Here is a 13,134-nt window from a genome sequence, read left to right as displayed (position 1 = left end):
GCGGTTACGCAGGGCCGTCCCTTGCTCTCCACAGGCAGATTGCAGCCTGGGAATATGGGCTGGATGCCTTGGGGCAATGCGCCAGGAAGGGGCACTGTAGTGGGCTCCTACTGATGTGGCACTCTTGAGGCTCAGTGAGGGCAGCTCGTGCAGAGGGGAGAAGGGGAGCCTGCATGGAAGAGGTGCAGTGTTGGCAGGAATAATACCCTGAATGTAGTTGATTTTAGTGCCTGCGTGAAGGAAGAAAAGGCTAGTTTGCAAGTTCTCTCTCATATAAACCAGAATATGCCTCACAGGGGGCAAGGACTGGATTCAGACAGCTGAAAACCTAATGGGAATATATCATCAGAGTTTTTATCCTGTCAGATCTGTGAGAAGGAAATGCTCAGCTCTTAGGATTAGTTTGGGGTGATTGTCAAATGTGCCAAGTTCTTGGGAAAGTGTTGAACAGAACTTTGTGGCTGCTGAGATGGAGAAAAAACAAAGCTTTCTGGAGGGCTGATTTGAGACTGAAATGACCTAAGGCCCATTACTTTCTGCTTGAAGTGCCTGGTGGGCTTTTGCCTGCCTGACTTAGAAAAACTTGATATCAAAGTGCAAAGCAAGAAATCTGTTTGGTTTTGTTTTTTTTAAAAAAAGCCCCATGGCACAGGAGCTATTGATCTTAGCCAGGTTCTCCTAATGCACATTTGGAAAGATCTTAGATACAGCAGTGATCTAAGAATGAATTAAGCATCTAAATTGGCAAAAAGAAAGTGGGAATGTCACAGGAGTAGAAACAATGGAAATTATATCCACCTAGCCTAGTAAGGAGAAGATGGGGAGAAGCAAGCTGTTCAGAGTTTCAAAAAGAAAAAAATAATTCACTTTTACCAGTGAAAGTTTCTAAAGGGCTATGGGTCATCCCAGGTGGGGAGGCATATGCACAGCCTTTCGTAATTGTTACCATAGGCCTTTGCTAATTTGAGTGAGGGGATCTAGAAGTGTTCTTGCAAACAGCTTTGCTGGTAGATCACATGGAAGGTAGTTTCTCTCTGAGAGTGGTTACTTCTCATCAACAGCTAAGCCACTGGGATATGTGTTTCTTTACACCCGTAGGAAGTATCTGGCAGAGCGTGCTACTCTGATACCTGGAGAATTGCTCGGACTGAGACAGTTTACTGGGGGTGCCACCTGAGTGTTCCCAGCTTTGGCTGAGAGGCTTGCATCTTAGCTAAGTGAGGGAATCCTAGATTATATATCTGGAGGAGAACTCGAGGTCATGTAGTCCTTCTCATTATCCCAAGGTCAGAGGCAGATACATCTGAACTATTCTTGGTCTGTATTTTCCTGTTTTTAAAAGCATCCAGTGATGAGAGAGAATTCCTTTTCTAGGCAGATCAGCACAGCGTGTCTGGATGCAGACACAATAAGGCATATATAATTGATTTGCTCATATGAAAGCCTTGAAAATTTTGACAGTCAAAATTGGGATTAGACGATACGCCTTAAGGAATCACTTGATGGCCTTTGCTCTGGATTTGACTATGGTGTCTTGCAAATCAGAAGTTTAGACTTCAGCCCTTCTCTGTCTATTAGGGAAAAGAGGTCACCCTAAGAGCACTCAGTGAAGACTATGCTGTTGAACTAAATAAATTAAAATCTGAGAACCAGCAATTGCAGAAGGATCTAGCAGAGGCCAGAGCAAAACTGGAGCTCACTCGGCAGGTCTGCCAGGATGAACTTGAGGGCACTGCTCAGCAGATGCAAGACAAAGAGCCTGAGGCCAGGGATGTGCAGTACAGGTGAGTGTTGCATGACCCCAAGGGTGCTGCTTCCTTATTATGAAGGAGAACAGAAGGCATGGGGATGTGTGGGTTTTTAATGACGTGCTTTATGTATAGTGTCTATCTCCAGCACATAGTACATATGGGAGAACACAAAGGACTGTTTTGGAATCTGCCTTTATGCTTTTAAGTAGTGCAATAGCTTTTAGTCCCAGCTGGTTTGCTAGTCCCAGCTAACAAAGCCAGCTAGTATTTGACTGTCTTTTGACTGCCTTTGCCTTTTTCTTTGATTGAGAAGCAGTATGTGCTCTTTTTGGTGAAGGGATTAGATTTGGCCCAGGTGGCTGTGCTCCTTTCTTTTGCAGTACTAGGATGTGCAGACTGTAGTTTTTGGTATCTACAATAGCAGAAGAGTGAGAGAGAACTCCCTAGAGACTGGATGTGCATCTGGAAGTCCTATGGAAAAAAGAGCCAGTTTGGATTGCCAGGGCTATTAGTAACCTGTATGTTAATTGTTATCTCTGTGCAAGTTTTTGCTGAAGTTCAGCTGCTAAGAGGCAAACTGTCAAACAGTTAACGTGTTCAAACCTGCCTTCTAGGACAACTGGGGAAGCACAGCACAAACATGATGAACAAGCAGAGAGAATGCATCACAAACCTGATGGGACTATTCAGCATCATCAAGGGGAGTCCCAGAGATGGGGAGCTGCTGAAATAGGAACTGTGACCTCTGAGACGGGTGCGCTGCCCACCCAAACCAGCAGGAAGAACTGCATGGAGTCACTTGCTTTGGGCGCCTTGCTGGGAACGGATTCTTTGCTCCATGTGCTGGATGGAAACAAAGATTTTGCAGATGAAGCATCTAAGCAGCCCATCTCAAATGATCAGAGAGAATCTGTGCCTTTGGTAAGCAGTTGTATAGAAGCTGGTTGCTATTCAACAGCTGAGGATATAGCTGGGTTCTCATCTGGCAAAAGGAGCCAGATTTTTTAATGTATGGTTTGGCTACATGCTGTGTATGATTCTTTAGGCATACATCAAACTAAACATCAACAGACTAACTGGCCCATGGTTTTTAGTACATTTTGTTACATTTCCATTTTATGCCAGCTTACCTCAAACCTCTGATTCTAAATCTCTGATGTCCTTTTGACCTGTCTTCGAGCTGTAACTGCTCTGGTCCTTGCAATTTCTGGGTTGAGAGCATGTTCCCCTCCTGGTGAGGAGCCATTCAGCAGGGCTGTCCCTTGCTCTCCACAGGCAGATTGCAGCCTGGGAATAATTGAAGTCAATTAACCAACTACTGCTGGATGGTTAATACTTGGACAATGGGAGCCATGTGGTTATTCTTCAGAACTTTCTGGGAAGGGCTTTGTGTTTGGTTTAACTTATAAGCTAATTCCAGAAGCTCATGGTTCTCTGTACCGATGCTGTACATCAGTGTGTACCATGAACTGCTTTTGTCACGTCAGAATTCTGCTTCAGCTTTTGGCTTGGGTCTGTAGTAGAGGCTCAGAGTGTATGTAGAGTGCTGAGTATTTCAACATACAGTTTCTGGGTGAATCTGAAAGCTGGTGCTGCACATCTATGTTCAGTGTAATGCACAGGGTGAGTTTGACCCCTCTGAATGGGACTGCAGTAGTCATCATACTGAACTTAAAGTCACTTATGCCAGCTGATAGGAAAGCCTGAAATCAGTGCTTCACTGCACAAGGGAAGGCTATTATTTTTCCCAGTTGATGGTTATACTTTTTTAGTAGGGAGCAGTGTTGGCACCTTCTCTGACCTTTTACCTCAGCTCAGTTGCTGGAGCACTTGCCCAAGATACAGGAAATTTGGACTCGATCACTTCTTGCTTGTGGTGTTTAAGACCATATATCCCAGTACACCCTGTAATGACTAGGCTGTGGACTGACTTGAGCAGGGAGGGGAATGGAAGAGGGTCACTGACAGTAACTGTCATACCCTGGGTCAGACAGGGCTGTAGTAGTTCAGGGAGGGGAGAATCCTGTGTGCTGATCCTTGCTCCAGATGTGTTGCCACTAGCAGTCTTTGGAGTATTTTCTCCTCTGGTTGTGTGTTGTTAGCAGTGACAACAGCTATTTTTATTTTGTGGGGAGCCTAGAGAAGAGTCTCTAAGGCTGATGCACAGATAAGCAGAGGCATGTCAGGTTTGCAGATTTTGACGAGGTTTACTACCAAGAATAGGTCTTGATTATTTCAAGACTAAAGTAGCTTGGGGGCATGTCCAGAAAACAAACATTGGGAGCTTAGGGAACTGTAATATTCTAAATGGAACCTCTTCAGACTGCAGGATTGGCATTGAAGTGCAAACAGTTCCACTTCAGGGTCTGAGAAGCATTAGGGCTTGATGTTTAGTAGAAGAGAATGTGCTGCTTTTTGTTCTGAGAAGTAGAAATAAGGTTTCTAAGGAAATGCAAATATTTCTCCTGGTGTTGACTGGGACTCCCTGCTCATGGTCAGGCTCCAGTGACTTTAAGTCAGTTCTTTTAACATTAAGAGGAGAATTCTCATCATTAGGTAATAGTGGGGTGGGAGAGATTTGCTTGTTATCTGCAGCCTTTTTTCTGCTTCCCTTTGTTCCTGGCTGTTGATAAAAGACCAGAAAACCATGAGACTCCAGGATTTGAAAATAACCGGTTACGTTCTCTTGCCGAGACACTGAGGCAAGTTTTCTGTAATGGAAAGCAGCCCCTTAGTAGCTTTCTAATTCACCTGCCAGCCCCTGTGCAGGAAGCTTCTCTTCATCAACTCGTAAATTAAGCCTAGTTTACAATGTTATTTTTGTAAGTTAAGAACTTGTGGGTCAGCGATGTGAGTAGCCGGAATAGTTCTTGACTGTAAAGGAAAGAATCTGGGATAGTTTATTGACCATTGCTAGCTGAACTGAAGTGGTGTTCAGTGAGCTGCGATGGGAGTTTGGTCTGTACTTCCCCTGTGGGATTGTACCAGCAACCCATTATTTCAGGGAAGAAGAGGAGGTATGTGAAAGAAAGCAGAGATATCCCCAGTGCTGGTCCAGTCTGGCAGTTCTTTCCCTTCCCTGGAACCCATATTCTGAGGTGATATTGCTCACTGAGATTTTTATGAAGACGAGGAACAAGATGTAGACCTTAAGTGCGAGGCAGGACTAACACAGCCAGGACAAAACCCTTGGTATTTTGTAGTGACCTTCTCTAGAGTTATGCTATGATTGCACATGCCATGTCATTCCCTCTCATTTGAAGTGGAGAGGCTGGTAATTGAAGTGAAACTCCCGTTCCCCTAAGTAACCAGTCAATTCCTATTGATACCTCTGGGGTCAGGGTTCCACCTGTGACGTGCAACAGTTATTTAGGCACATAGAGAGCTTGTTTCTGTTCAGCTCTAGTCCCCCAGTGCCTTAGAGGTGGGAACTACTGGAATGGAAAAGTTACGTGTGCTGAGGTACTGATTTTACTCCCTGCAGTTTTGGCAAAGGCTTGGGAGGCTTTCACTGTTGGTTGGAGACTGTTGGGAGGGACATTTACCTATGATACGAGCATAAGAGCTGAGTGCTTAGTCTGTCCAATAAGATAGAAATGACACAAGAGCCCTTCAGAAGCATATTTAGTTGTGTGGTTTGCAGATCAGTAGTGTTTCTGACTGAAACTCGGAATGAGAGAATACCTGATATCCTTTTGTTTCCCTTTAGTGTCCCCTGCCTACAGCTTCAGTTGGATCAATAGCTGCAAGATACCTGGAAGAAGAAGAACTGAGATCCCAGCACATCCTGGAGTGCCTAAATGCTCACATTGAGGAACTGAAAAAAGAGAGTGAGAAGATAGTGAGACAGTTTGGACACCAGGAGTAATGTTTCTTAGTGAGTTTGAATGCTGGTTTACTTACATGGTTCCAAACTGCGACTGGGGAGGTAGCTATAAACCCGTTGCCATTGGAGCTTGGGTGAGAGGCTGTACCTCCCACTTTGAGCTGAATCAGCAGGATGGATATTGAGGAAAGGAAACTCCTCTCTAACGTGTTTGATCTGATGGACACCACAAACGATTCAGTCAGCTTGCTGTAGGTCAGAAAGCTGCATCAGAGGTACATGTTTGTGCAGTCACTCACAAAGAGATTATGGTGTTTTTTAGAAGCAAACCATTTGCTAATTTTAATGTAAAGTATTTTAAGTATATTTTATACATGTAAAAGCATTGAAATAAAACAAAATGGAAAAACACCTCTTTTCTTGTTCATACAAATATACAGAGTAAATCTCTTGTGGCTTATCTTGCCTTCTCATCAGGAACTTTGATCAACACCTTTTCCATCCTTTCCCTCCCAGAGTAGCTACATTCTTCAAGGAACAAGGAATATAATTCCTATTTCCTTTAGGCTATACCTGTATTTTCTCCAGTTAATTTTCCCTTTTGGAATTTCTATTTCCAGGTTCTTCCAACTTCTGCCCTTTACTGTTTGTATAGTATCTGGCGTCTTTATCTTGCCTTGCACATTGCTGGAAGTAATGCAAAATAGCTGAGGAATGAATGGCTGAATTCTGATTGTGGTCACAGCTCTTATAAAAGAAAGGAGAGTAGTTGGAACTGGAAATGAAATTGTATGGGAGGAGAGCCCACAAAGAAGTGAGATTCATCTGTGTGGCAGATGTAATTGCAGCTGTTGTGTAAGCTGCTATCAGCCTGTTCTGAATCTAGGCAGTCTCGGACACTGTCCAGTCAAGCTGAACTGCTGCATTAAAATACATCTGTGACCTGTTTTGAGGAATATATTCAGTCCTTCCTCAAGAAAAGTAAGTTGTTAATGAGTGAACAGGACCTGTTTCCTGTGGACTTGCCTTTCTTCCAGGGGCACTCTGCAGTTCTTCTGTGGCTGAGCCTTTACAACCTTTGTACAGGCAAACCTAGGGACAGAGAAATCCCTTCTCCATCACTGTAAGTTTCCTGTTCCTTTCCACCAGCTTCACCTTGCCCTAGAGCAGCTTAAGGTTGTCCAGAAACAGGAATTCAAAAGCAACATGCGCATGCAAAAACCAACCATCAGATTAGGCAGATGAGTTCAGCAAAGGTCATGCCTGTGTGCAAACTGCAGCCTCTTCGTCATGCCATAAAATGGAACTGCACTTGGTCAAGCAATTCTGCATTCCAGAGTTGAAAAACATTTGAATCAACAAGTCCTTTTATTTTGGCTTTCTTCTGGTGTTCTTTGAGCAAGGATAAAACCTTCAAATCCATTCTGGATTCTCATTGTGCAGTCTTTGTAATGAGGTGTTTTAACTGCCCACAACTGGGGATAAACTGTGGTTGTGCATTTTGCACATAGTCAGCATTGGCCATGGTTCCTGTTCAGAGCTGTCCACAGGTAAGCATTTTTGGAACATCTACCTTAACTATCCAGATCTCAAGTAAGGGCTTGTTGATCATGGGGCATTTTGACAAAAACTGAACGGCTAAATAGAACAAACTGTTTTTCCCCTTCCTGCATGAACCTATAGATCCATTGAGTATGTGGTATGCCAGAGCTCTTGGGGATTCCTCATGTCCTTCAGTGGTGACATTTTTTTAAATGATACCTTACAAACCATTTTATATTTCCTGAAGATTTAAGTAAGCTACGCTATGCACTAAGTGTTTTCAGAAGTTTAGAAGACATTTTGGCTCATTAGTGATGTTTGCTTCCATACCCCTTTCCTTTAGAGATATTTAACAAGTTCATGTTGGCAGAACTGAAGAGCGAAACTGAAGATGATCCATTTGTTTAATTAGCAGCTATAATCCTACAGTATTTATCAATTTCTAAAACATGTAATAAGCAGCTTCATTCAGGGAGCAGGCTGTAAAAATTTGATCTAAAGAGTAAAATTTGCAACAGGGGAACTGCCGAGTTACTTCTCTTTGCTGGTGTATGTGCTCTGTCTTTCCCACCTTCTCTCTCTGCAGATACACAGTGCCACAGACTCTCGTGTGCCTGCTGTTTCTGGAGTTGCTGTGCGTGGACAACAGGAGAGGAGGACAGAGGTTGAGCAAGGCAGTATGATGAGTTGAACAGTTTCCTGCTCTCACTGCATTGCTCATTTTTAAGCTTGTTCCTTTCTCGTGGCCAGCATGGAAATAGAGCATCTGATTGTATACTAAGCGCATTCGTTCCATGGGTGAGGAAGCTAGCTTGTGAGTAGATGGAAGTGCAGAGATACACTTGCCAGAGATAAAAACTTGTTCTACACATACTTAATTTACCTTCACTGAGAAACAAGATGTTTGCAAAACCGAGTGATCTGAATTCATAGTGCTAAGTAATTGCACTTCTTGGTGGTGTAGGGATTACAAAAACTGTTCAGTCCTAAGGCCTGCCAAGGGAGACCTCTGACTGAAATGGGAGAGCTGGTAGTCCTGAGATAACCAGGAAGTCTGTTCCAGAGATGTTCTCCTGGTGTTAGTCTTGGCTGTGCTGAAGAATCTGCATTTTTTATGAGGGAGAGGAGAAGTTTGGTTTATCCTGGAGGGGAGATGTCATGGCAAGTACAGACTTCTGTGGTGCTTTTATCTGGGGCTGGAGGGTTTCTCAGGCATTCTTCTCTGCCTTTGCAGTGTCAAACATCCCCTGGAATAATCACTTGGCCCTGGAAGCTTTGTAATTAATGAAGCTGGAGCGGGTTTTTTTGTGTCTTTGAACTCATGCCTTCAATAGCACTAAAGAGTTTCTTACACATTTGCAGGGCTGAGCCAGATGTTTGTTTTCTGTTTGAAACAAAAATGTGGAAATTTATTTGCAGTACTCCTGTTTGTACCAGCCTAGCATCTCAAAAGTGGGAAGCTGTTGCAGGCTGTCTCTCTTTAGTGTGCTACAGCTGCTGTTCTGTGGGTGTGACAGTGCTTTGGGTCAGTCTTTACTTTGAAGGGTTAAATGAGTCTGTCTGTACCTGTATACATGTGTATAATTGCAGGTGCCTGGGTTTTGCAGTGTTGTGTAGGGGGAGGAAGGAATACTCCCTGAGATCTTGCTAGGTAGGGGGCAATAGTGTATAAACTGTCCTTTCTACTCCCTTAGGATAATTTTTTTTTTCCTCTGCCATCTTGAGACTGAGCATGTGGGGTTAGAGAGACCTTGTGAAAGGGAGTCTTTGAGATGAGGAGCAGGGACCGCATTCATACTGGTGTCGCCCTGTGGAAAGGCTTTACCACGGCTGCCCACTAGTTGTGCCTGTTTGTATACGTGTAAGTGAACATCAAGAATTTGGCTGCATGAAGGGTTGTATGTAGTTTGGTATCCTTGACCCTATTATGTGGAAAAAGTAGTTTTATTTAGTTCCTAAGCTCTCTGGGATGCCTCCTTATCCTCCCATTATAAGAAGTGACGTATTTGACTGGATCAGCTTGACCTGTAAAATGAAAGCTACTGAAATGTGTCCTCCTTGATCTGAAAAAATGGGATCTAAGAAAAAAGATTTCTTTTGCTAGGCACCAAAATAAACCAGGGCTGTCTGTGCTTACAGATGAGGCTTGCTTTAGCCTTCGAGGTCCTATAGGCAATCAAAAAATCACAAAGTCTTTCTTGCATCCGTATCTGTGCTGTTCAGTATGTGTTGCTGTCCAGGGAGCGGATGCCTGCTGGGCTACAAGGCTTGTTAGTGTTCCTGCAGGGAGGAGCTGCTGCTGCCAGTTTTTGAAGGCAAAGACACTTAACTGTTTGGGGGAGGCCTTAAAACCTACTTTTATGTCATGTATGGAGCCTCCTTGTCTCCAAGTACAAAAAAGATCCCAAAGCATTGCTGTACTCCTGGCATCCTAGAGTAAGCTTTGTTAGCTTACACGTTGTGTTTATACTTGCAACTTGTGTCTGCAGTAGCCTGCATCCTCACTGAGAGTTCTGCTACTTGAATACGGCTCCAGGTACTCTGCACACTCACTCAACTTGCTTAAAATGGGGACTCAAACCTGGTTGCTGGGGTAGGGGGAGTAATGTAGGAGGGATCAGAGGCAGTGAGCCTACTGCAGATGGACAGCCCTTCGCTATCGTGTATAACTTCTGCCACCCAGTCGCTGCGGAGGAGGGGAGTGTAGGAATAACCTACGTATTTTGTGTGCAAAATACAGCAGCTTTGTGAAGAGGAATTCGTATCATTTGGTCAATGAAATAGGATGCAAAAACATAACAGGTTTATTTTAAATTCAAGCTCAAACATAATATCTCTTGGGTCATGCTAAAACTTATGGACATCTGAATCGTTTACGAAAATGTTGCTTGGTCTTATGACATGTATTTGTGGTGAGATTCACAAGAAGACCACCTTTGTCTTGTGCATGTGGGGTTTTTCCAAGAGTACAGCACCAAATAGTTTTTTACAGGATAATAATATCACTCAGCCTGCTATTCCACATAACCCCTTAAGTTTTTTAGTTGCAGTATGGCATAGACAAGTAAGGAGTGGTTTTTGAGAACTTTATTCTCCATTTTACTGTAGTTTTAGTTACGGAAACACCTATATGCTTGAGATATGATTACAGTGTTAATATTGCAGAAGAAGTGTTTACAATTCAAATACTCTACTATAAAAAGGTAAAAATGATTTTGTTTATTGTATTTAAGAGTCAGTGTAAAAAGTAATTTCGCAGTATCACTTAAATTTGTAAGACAATGAAGTGCACGAGAAAACTTCACGTTGTATCTTCTTCCTAACACTTCTCTCTCCTGGGATGTATTTTGCAACTTGACTAAAGACATACAGAAACTCGGTTTAAATATCCTGAAGTTCCTCGTGTCCAATATTGCTGCTCAAAACCAGGGTGTACTTTCTTCATCCTGCCCCATAACTCGGTGGATTCTTCTTGGAGTAGCCATTGTAAGACTTTTCTTATGGTCCGTAACTTGGAAACCAGCAATCACTGCTGGCACAGAATGACCTATAGCCAGAGTCAGTTGTTGTCTTCAAAATGTTTGGACAGTATTACTGAAACATAGGCGAGGGTTTTATTTAATTTCTTCCACTGCTGCTCCTTTCTTAACAGGCTTTTCTGCTTCTTTGAATTTCTTTGAGCCTGTGGTCTTGCAAAAGCCTGCAAGTGTTGTCCTGCATTCATTGAAAGAACAGATTTGATCGAGAGAATGAGCAATCTCCTAAAGCTGTATTGGTTTTGGGCACATTGGAAATGTTGGTTCATGCAGGTGAGTGAAAGAACAAGGAGGGGGCATTACTGGGTCTCAACTTCGTATTTCAGGACGTGTGAGTAAAAGCTGTGGTTAGCATTCTCGTGCACCATCACAAACACCTCTCTGCATCCCGAGGTGTTGCAGGTTCCCTCCCAGTAGCCTCTGCTCTGAGTGAGAGGGTAGGTGTTCTCAGCTTGAACTAGCACCTTTGCTATCCCGTGCATTTTGAGTTTAAACTGAACGTTGCGATTCGCTGGCAGCAAGCCGGAGAGCGGCTCCAGTATTTCATAGTCTTCTGCCCACTTGCTGTAACTCTGAGGGAAAGCTGGCCACTTCACTTCAGTGTTCAGGCAAGTGATGAGGTAGTTGAAGATGTAGTCGTAATTGCCAGGATCTGACTTCTTCTTGGCATAGATTTTCAGAACAAAGTTCCCTGCGTGGGGGAGATGGATCTTCAACTCAATTTGGTTCCCACGATGGATTTGCATGATGTGCCGCCTTCTCATATCCTCTGTCAGGCTGCTGTTATCGGAGTGCAGCGAGGCTAAGACGCTTATGTCTTTGCCCAGGGTGAAGGTGACAGAACACCGCCCGTCATTGGTGTGAATGATGGGGTCAGGCTGTGACGGCCTCAGGAACCCTTGCCGCTCTGTGAACCAGCTTGGTCCAACAGGCTGATGCAGGTCCTTTGGGAAACGCATGGCCTTGTCCACAGACTTGCACTCTACAACATATTCTAACACGCAGTTGTAGACCTCTTCTGAGGCTTTGGAGGGCTTGGCAAAGATCTGCAGCTTGTGACTCCCTGTTTTCTGTGGGTAGATATCCAGCTTCATTCCGTGTTTTTTCAAAGTCATTAAACCGTGTTCATCTGTTCCCTTCAGCTTAAACATAAATAATGTGGCAGAACGGCAATCCACTGATACAGAGGCTTTTCCATTTACTATGAAATACAAAAGAAAAGAAACGGCATAGGAGTTTCAGCACATTTTTTGCATGTACACCCTCTTCTGGGAAGACTAATCTGTTCAAATAAATTGCTGCTTCTCTAATAGTAAAATAAGGAGCTGTAATTGACAGGTCATAGCTTGTCAGCTGTCTGCTTAGACCAGTCTCCCTCAAAAAGAATGAGATGAAGAGTGGCCTTTGTTTTGGAGATGTGCATATTTTGATATACACTGAAATGGAGCTGTGGTCCTATAGAATGTGAAAGCCTGTGTGAAAAATAACTGAAAGTACTGTCAGCCCATGTGCTTGAGAAGGGCTCAATTAGATGTGATTAGACCTGATTGATAGTCCAGTAGCTGTTCCAAGAAGCTTCAGAGAAAAGTGCAGGAACCCTCCAGTACGTAGATATGAGATAATCTACCTCCCTATGTTCCCAAACAGCTTGAAGACAACATTAAGTCCTGAAATGTTGTTGCCTTTAAGTTTTAACTCTGTGTTCTTAGCACTCGTAAATTAGCTATCTAGTTAAATTCCTGCAGCTCTTCTAAAATCTGAGGAAGGTGATGTTAAATGTGGGCCCTGTAGTTCAGTGGTGTTACCTGAATAGTTTTGTGTTAAAAGAGCTGCTGGACTTACTCAGGGTGCTGAGTATTGTGTTAAGAAGTGCCTGTTTATCCATCATTCAGTAAGTCAAACTTTTGGAACATTGTAAAAGGTTTTAATCTCATTTTCAAGCCAGAGTTGCTAATAAATAATAGTAATATTGCTAACTTAACACCACTGATGCTGGCTGAAAGAGTAACTCATCCTCAGCTGCTGGCTGAGGCTTTCTTTCAGACCCAGAGGCTACAACAATTTTTCACAGCTTGAACAAAAAGAAAATAAAGAAAAAAAGAAACAAAAAGACCCTCCTCTGCCCCAAGAGCTTTGAGTGCACGCTGCTTGCCAGAACCAAGCTGGAAATGTCGAACTACACGCATGACAGTGTGTGGTGGATGCAGGGCTGCATAAGGAAAGATGCTCTGCAGCTTCCCCTCCACAGGGTGTTACCTGTGTGGATGACAGCTGTCTCCGGGTGTGCAGTCAGCAGGCCCAACATGTAAAAATTACTGTTGTGCAGCATGTTGTTCTCAAAATCTTTCAGCGTCAGGGTTGGTTTAAGAAGCTGCCAGTTACTGTTATCTGGGAAGTGATTGTTAATGAACAGAGCCGGGTGAGTCAGAAAATAAAACTCATTGTACCTGGAAGAAGAAGGAAGGTATTAAAAGAAAAC

General features: G+C 43.4%; 2 protein-coding genes across 2 annotated transcripts in view; one reads left to right on the top strand and one right to left on the bottom strand.

Moving 5' to 3' along the window:
* CEP63 (centrosomal protein 63kDa) overlaps positions 1–5,914 on the top strand; it is a 21,161-nt gene extending 15,247 nt beyond the window's left edge. The window contains exons 12-14 of the mRNA XM_009323984.1: positions 1,579–1,784; positions 2,366–2,672; positions 5,461–5,914. Coding sequence (XP_009322259.1) covers positions 1,579–1,784; positions 2,366–2,672; positions 5,461–5,619 — 672 coding nt within the window. The 3' untranslated portion in view covers positions 5,620–5,914. The remainder of the gene's footprint in view (positions 1–1,578; positions 1,785–2,365; positions 2,673–5,460) is intronic.
* Positions 5,915–9,924: 4,010 nt separating this feature from the next.
* The window catches only part of KY (kyphoscoliosis peptidase), a 21,574-nt gene continuing 18,364 nt past the window's right edge, over positions 9,925–13,134 (bottom strand). The window contains exons 11-12 of the mRNA XM_009323983.1: positions 12,912–13,102; positions 9,925–11,856 (exon numbers count right to left, since the gene is read on the bottom strand). Coding sequence (XP_009322258.1) covers positions 10,955–11,856; positions 12,912–13,102 — 1,093 coding nt within the window. The 3' untranslated portion in view covers positions 9,925–10,954. The remainder of the gene's footprint in view (positions 11,857–12,911; positions 13,103–13,134) is intronic.

This window comes from Pygoscelis adeliae, unplaced genomic scaffold, assembly GCF_000699105.1.
Source record: "Pygoscelis adeliae isolate BGI_AS28 unplaced genomic scaffold, ASM69910v1 Scaffold485, whole genome shotgun sequence".
NCBI lineage: Eukaryota > Metazoa > Chordata > Aves > Sphenisciformes > Spheniscidae > Pygoscelis > Pygoscelis adeliae.
The sequence above is the reverse complement of the archived record's forward strand: the minus strand, read 5'-3'. Positions and strand labels throughout refer to the sequence as shown.